The sequence below is a fragment of the Oryzias melastigma genome, linkage group LG16, assembly GCF_002922805.2.
Source record: "Oryzias melastigma strain HK-1 linkage group LG16, ASM292280v2, whole genome shotgun sequence".
Lineage (NCBI taxonomy): Eukaryota > Metazoa > Chordata > Actinopteri > Beloniformes > Adrianichthyidae > Oryzias > Oryzias melastigma.
The window spans coordinates 16,273,022-16,280,078 of NC_050527.1; the positions used below are offsets into that span (position 1 = coordinate 16,273,022).

At 37.0% G+C, this 7,057-nt stretch overlaps 1 protein-coding gene across 1 annotated transcript in view; it reads right to left on the reverse strand.

Moving 5' to 3' along the window:
• Positions 1-6,867, reverse strand: part of lars2 (leucyl-tRNA synthetase 2, mitochondrial) — a 38,615-nt gene extending 31,748 nt beyond the window's left edge. The window contains exons 1-2 of the mRNA XM_024268314.2: positions 6,709-6,867; positions 1,395-1,630 (exon numbers count right to left, since the gene is read on the reverse strand). Of these exons, the coding sequence (XP_024124082.1) occupies positions 1,395-1,619 (225 nt within the window). The 5' untranslated portion in view covers positions 1,620-1,630; positions 6,709-6,867. The remainder of the gene's footprint in view (positions 1-1,394; positions 1,631-6,708) is intronic.
• Positions 6,868-7,057: the final 190 nt, after the last annotated feature.

The window sequence follows — 7,057 nt, forward strand, 5'->3', positions numbered from 1 at the left end:
TTACCAGGTTTTAAGCTGTTTTAACTCATTTTTGCTCAACACTTTTAAAAGCTTTTCTCAAAATCAACACAATCGAGAATATTTTGTCTCATTCAGAGCTAGGATCTAAAACAAGGTCATTATTATCATTAAAATGAGTCCAAATCCTTTTTTGCTCCATGTCCTTGACAATAAAATAACTTGATTTTTAGATTAAATAACAGTCACATTGCATTTTCTTCTTAAGATTAGTGTTCTTCTCCTATTTTTAGGCAACTTCTTTTTAAAGTGTAGCATTTTCATTCATGCTGGAGGCTGTTTAAAGTTACCTCATTGTTACTAAAACAAACTGAAATTTGCTCCACATGTATCCTTTTCTTTGCCTCTTTGACAACATTTTATTCCACACTAAACCCAATTTATCACATCTACTAACAAACAAAAAGACCTTTAAGCTTCAATCACAACTGAATGTTCACTAGATTTAGACTACCTTTTTGAAGAACGAAGATAAGAATCCAAAAATTAAACAAGTCATATCCATAAATTAAAGTAGTTTGTTCGCCCAGGATTTTTTTTTTTTTTAGTTTTTAGGATTGAAGTCTTCCAACAGGATTCTTTAACGTGTTAGGTCTTTAGTATCGAAGCTGATGTTAGTGACTTTGTGGAAAAATGTCCGCCCTGAGACTGAAAAAGGTCGTGAGTTCAATTCCAGGCCGAGTCATTCCAAAGACTTGGGGTTGGATTTGGGGGGTTAAATCAAAAAATATTTCCCGAGCGCTGCACCTCACCACTCCCCCGGGGGGAGGGGGGAGGGTTAAATGCAGACAACAAATTTTGCACATCTAGGTGTGTGTGACAGCTAATGGGACTTTGACTTTAACTATTTAAAATCAGGAGAACTTATGGATTTTTAGTACTCCAGAAAAGAAGTTAAAGCTTGAGTAAAATCTATTTTTTTTATAAAAAGTCGTCTTCCACCGTTAACCCGTCGCTTCAGCCATCAATTTATTGTTATGGATTCACTTTATCTGACCTTAACAGCAAAAGCTCTAAAGTCGCTTGATAAAAACTGAATTTTTTAAATCTGAATTCAAATTGTTGGTTTTCTTCAGCCTTTCTTTGTGCAAAATTCTTCAGGCAATTTTTAATAATCTAAAATAAAAAAAAAAACACCTCTAAAAAAGCACAAATGCTTAATCAATTTTTGTCTTTAGTCTCGTCTGTTTGGTAGCCAAAAATAACTGAAAGCAGCACTAAGAGGTCTCATGTTCTGTGTCCATTAGAGTATCCAGATAATTTATTCTGTTTTTGTCTCTGACTCAAAAATGCTAAGATTTATGGTACAAAAAAAAGAGAATAAAAACCTCCCACTTTGGCCCTCACCTCCTGATTTAACGTAAAGCCCCTCTCACCTCCTCTAGTGCGTCCTTCTGCCACTGCGCCATAACACGTGGGTGCCACCACCGCTCCACTCTGCGTCTGGTTTCACTCCGGTAGTCTTTGTCCCAAACTCCTGTCTCGCTGAACAGCGTGCGGGTGCTGGGGGTCCGGACTGGACTCACCAGAACAGTTCTGCAGCGGCTGAACCGCGCTGCACACAGCATGGACTGTGGCAGCTTGGCCTTTAACGCCTGCATGATGGCGCCTCCTGCAAAACATGAGAGCCGAGTGACGAGGGAGGTGAAGGAAGACGACCACGGCGTTCCTACGGTTGATTTAACCACGAGCAGAGACTTCATTACAAAGATTACATTTTAGAAGCTGATGAGGTTTGAGGATGTCACTAAATGGCACATTTACACACAATTCTTTTCTTTACACAGAAGGATCATTAAAAACTGCATTTTGGTGAAAAAAAAAAAGTTATTTAATTGTAACAGAATTGGAATTCAAAATGTCAGACTACTTAAACTTTGCAAAGCCGTTTCAGAACAATTCAAATTGAGCTTTTCTGAGCGAATCGTCCCCCATCATAGAGGTCTGCTCGATACTGTCATCAAATGGATTTAAATCATGACAACTAATACAGTTTCTGACTAAAACAACAGCAAACTATTCTCTAAATAGGGAAAAAAATTGGGAAATGCAGCAGACGGACAGACAGACAGTTACAGGTCAGTTTGGGTTAAAGACCAACACTTAGTCAACCCACGATCAACGAACAGTGACAGATAACTAAAATATGGCCGACTGCATGCTAATACATTTCAAAAAGATGACTAAGATGAAGAAAAATGTATTTGGCTTTACAAAAACAATCTGAAAGATGACACAATTTTTCTCACTTTTTAGAGCAGAATTCCCCAATGACTTTTCAAAAATGGTTACAGAACACTTAAATTTAGATTATCTTTCAAATGACCACACTTTTATTAAACAACAAGCTAATCAACTGGGTGTTTTAACATGTCAATATAGCAAACAATGTTTTTCCTTCTCTAATCATAAAGAAATCATGAGTGAAGACAGCCGAGTTCCACATCCTTGGCATTAAACGGATCATATCCCAAACAACAAAGCAACATTAGCTGAATGAGAATCACAATTAAACTTGTTTAAAGTTTGTCTTGACATCAAAAAATGATAATTGTAATGGAATGTGTCTTTAGACCATAATATTTGAGCTAATTTACACATTTTTTAAAAGCAAACCCTTAAAAAAGTATCAAGTCAAAAAGTTTTTCTCTTTAAAAAATAGATATTGCTCTTCTTTCTGTTAAATGAGAAGGTGTTGTGGGGTAACTTTTCTAAGTATCTCTTCTTAGAGGCTGAATAAATAATCTTCATTTCTCTGAGACGAGACTTTCCACATCTTTACAGAACTCATGGAGCTGCTAGAACAGAGCCGGGCCAGCCCTGTGAGTCTCAGCCAAAAACACCTACTTCAACAAACCATGGACTTTCTAATCATCACAGTCTGATACTGTGAAGCAAGGCAACAAGCACTTGTCAGTCACTGATTCTGCTAGCTGTCCCACTTCAAAAGATGAGAGAGGTCGGCGATGTTCATCATAAAAACACTTCAGCTGTGAAAGGGAAAATGCAAAACCCAGGAAATCACATTGTTTGATTTTTAAGGAATGTATTTGTATAATGTTGCAGAAAATAAAGATTTGGATAGTAACAAAACTTCACTTCAATGCTTTGTAATGTAAGCCTGGTTGTCAGTGACAGAGGTCAGAGTTGCAAAGTTACAGCTGCTATTTTGGTCCATTCCTCCATGCAGATCTTCTCGAGAGCTGTGATGTTTTGGAGTTGTGGCTGGAAAACACAGGCTTTGTCCAAATAATTCCCTCCCTAATCCCTATCTATTAAAAGAATGTCTAGTGCCCTGGATTTTAAAAGCAATTCGGACAACATGCTCACTACCTCACTTACGTTTTTTTTAACGCCGGATATGACGTCATCAATTTTACGAAGCGAAAAGCGATTCAATAGAAACATTTCACAACATCTATTTGTGACTCTACTGTGTTCCGATGATGAAAATGTTGATGGTCAATACATATTTACATTTAAACATGTTTTTTACACAAACATTTTTCGACCGCAATGCATTGTGGTCTATATTTTCTAATGTAGTGAGCATCGATGTCCGCTTCTTAAAGGGGTAACAAGTCTGTGAGGGACAAAACTACAGCTTATTTTTAGGAGCTAAATTCTTATTTCTGCACTATTATACAATAATTTTTTTTATTATACACATGATCTCCAGGACTTTTTTTAAGTGTATCTATAATAAACATTACATACCAGACTCATCATCTTAAGTGGGACAACTTGGAGGATCTGTCCCTGACAGACTTTCTTGCTGAATAACTATTTCAAAATCATTCAAGTATTCAAGGTAAATTAGTTTCCAATTTTACAAGAAAGTGGTAAAATGAACGAGAAATAAATATTAAACATTTATCTTTCAAATCTGGTTGCAATGAGGTGCAAAAAGCATCCAAATGATGATTTACTCATGACTGAGTTGAAGCGATTGGTGATGAAGAAGTGGCGTGTTGTCCTCCAAGGGATTTTTCCCACTGCAGCTGTTGTCCAAGGACGTCACTCACACAACACGTTTTTGTGAAATGAGACTTTTCATTTTTCTGTGTGATCTGCGTCACTGTTAGGGCCTGGACAGGCTGTTCTTAATCTTAACCAACTGCACTGGAACTCAGATGACATTAAACTCAGCTGTAGCTTCACACTTTCTATGCTTCTGCATTAGCGCTCCCTGCAAGGACCAGGGACAGTCTGACTTCACTCACGAGTTCTTAAGAAAGTACAATATATTTCATCATTGAAAAATCAAGCAAACTTTTAATAGTAAACTCAGCCGACTTCACACAAACCTAAAGAAAAACCGTGGAAAGAAACAGTGAAGGCATCAGGTTAGAAAGTCAACTGCAAGAACGCAAAACACATTTGACCTGGCATTCCCTTTTTAACAACTACAAACACACTTGGAGATGTACATAAACTTGGTTTCCAAGGCAACCTGATAAATCTGTACACTCTGCATCCATGGCAGAGGAGGACAACTGCTGTTAACCTGAGCTGCCGAGACAATAATCTCACCGCGGTGACGCATGCAGGTCTCAGACAGCGAGACCTAACAAAGCAAGGAGGAAATGACAATCACTGACAGCAGTAAAGATAAGCACAGGAACAAAACGTAAATAACATGAATCAAGAGTCATCATCTAAACCTCTCCATCCATGCTGAGCAGATTTCTATCAACTTTTTCAAATAGAGATTGCTTTAATTAGATGCAAAACCAGCTTCTTCATCTTACAGTGAAAGTCTGATCAGCCTGGAAGGGTGGGGGGGGGGGGGTCTCCTGGGCAACATTGAGCTTTGTCAACCAGATCAGTATAAAAAAGTTCCCTCTGGCTCTCATCCTCCGCCCACCTGCTATTGGGACTATTTTTAATTTTTTTTTTTACTCGCTTCCACCTAATTCTCTGGAGTACCAGCGAAGCGTCGCAGCAAACAGAGCTGCTCCCTCAGGCTGCGGCTGGGAGAGCCGAGCACTCCAGCCTGGCTGCTTCTCTGACAGTGTGAGTGAGTGGGCAGAGGCGAGACGGAGCGATGTTTCTATGGTGACTGGGCTCATCCATTTGGGAGTTTTCCACCATGAGTGACTAAAAACTTCTGCAAGCAGCCTCTGGCTCTGACATGTCTATTTCATGATCCAAGGATAAACTGCTGCTTTAGAAACATCCAAGTCCACATGTGGATTTTTGCTATCAAATGTGATGAGCTTTTGGCCAAAAGTTAACATCAGCGTTTGATCAAACCATTATTTTTGTTGCTATTTTATGTGTGTGAACCTAAATTTTAACTATTTTTTTTCACTAAATTTCTGAATCTGTGAAAATAGGTGAAACAAGAGCTAAAAACATCTTATATTGAAAGGTTGAACACTTTTTGGAGCCCAAATGTCTTATTTTGGTCACTCAAAAGTTATTGTGAACAAAAGAAGATAAAGAGATTTTTAGGAATAATTTGAAGACAATTCTCATGGAAGAAGGAACAACTACTTCAGAGATACAATAATAATAATAATAATAATAATTTATCTGCTGCTGTGTCTCGTTTATTGATTTAATTTATATGGAGATGCTCCAAAACAACTTTTTTCCCATGTTTTTTGGGCATTTGTTCTGACAATTTTTTTTAATAGATTAAATGGGCAGAGACAAGAAAAAGTTTTCAAGGCTACTTAGCATTTTTACACTAAAAAGTCTTCTCCCCTGATAAATATCGGAGGGCTTCTGATCACTGATATAAAAAGGTGAGATCCTGCAACCATCTCAAAGACACGGACAAAACAAAGTTCTTTAAGATGCTTTTCATGAAAAAAACGCTGAACGGATGACTCAAACACACACAAATACACAACTTTGTTGCAACTGGAACAAAGTAAAATAAAATGTAGTTGATGCAACAAGGAACAGCATCTGGAAACATGTTACAGTAAAACAATCAGCTGAAAATGCTCCAGCATTTTTAATAAGAAAACATTTGGGCAAGCAGCAATTATTTGATTCTTCCATAAACTCACAGAAACCAACTGAAGTAACATGTAATACCATCTTACCAGCTGTTTATTTTAAAAATCTTCAGGAAATATTTTTGCTGCTAAAAAGTGAAAATCTAAAGATACCAAATGGAAAAATATTATGGAACCCCCTCTTAAATATATACTTCCCAAACCTGTTAGTTTTAGGCTGTTCACTTGAAAGAACACACAGAAGAAATCGATCATTATGAGAAATTTTCCTCACAGATAAAAATATACACTTTTTTTAATACAGGAATGCATTTTCATTGCTGTTTTTAACCAGTGTGCTTTCAGAATAATTCAACTCAGGGTCTCTAGATTAAACATATAAACATGGGTTAAACATTCCCTTAAAACACAGAGACAGTTACGTAGGTTTTATACACAAGTGCCCCACTGAACGCATCTTTCCTGTGTTTTTCCCATTTCTAAAACTATTTTCATAAAATGTAACTCTCTTGGTTTATACAACAAATGCAGTAAAATGGTCCCGGTTCTCGCATGAATCTTCCACTCTTTAATGTTAAATAATGACATAGATATCTATAATTTTGCCAACAACAATACGACAAACCGATGCACTCTTTCCCATCACTCGAAAGCTTTCTGTCTCGTTTCTGAACACAACGAAAGAAATAAGACAACAAAGCTGTAAAAAAAAACTTACGGGTTGTTGGGAAACCTCTCTGTTTCCACGCAGTGTTCACTCTAGCATAAAATTACATTTAACACATGTTGTGTGACGCATACATTTGCATTAAAACTGTTTTAATCATCTGACTTTCTGTAACGGGTTTCTCCTAGGGCGCCGCCATGTTGGAATTCAATAACCTTTATTAGAACACTGTACGGAAACAAAACAAAAAATATTTAGAGCAAATTCAAAAAATATTTTTTTTAATGTATGCATACTGTCGAATTAATTTTAGTGTTTTTATAAATAAACAACAACAGAGAATTTTTTTTAAGCGAAAATTTATAATTTTGCGTTTTTTTTCATTTACACGTGCGAGGGC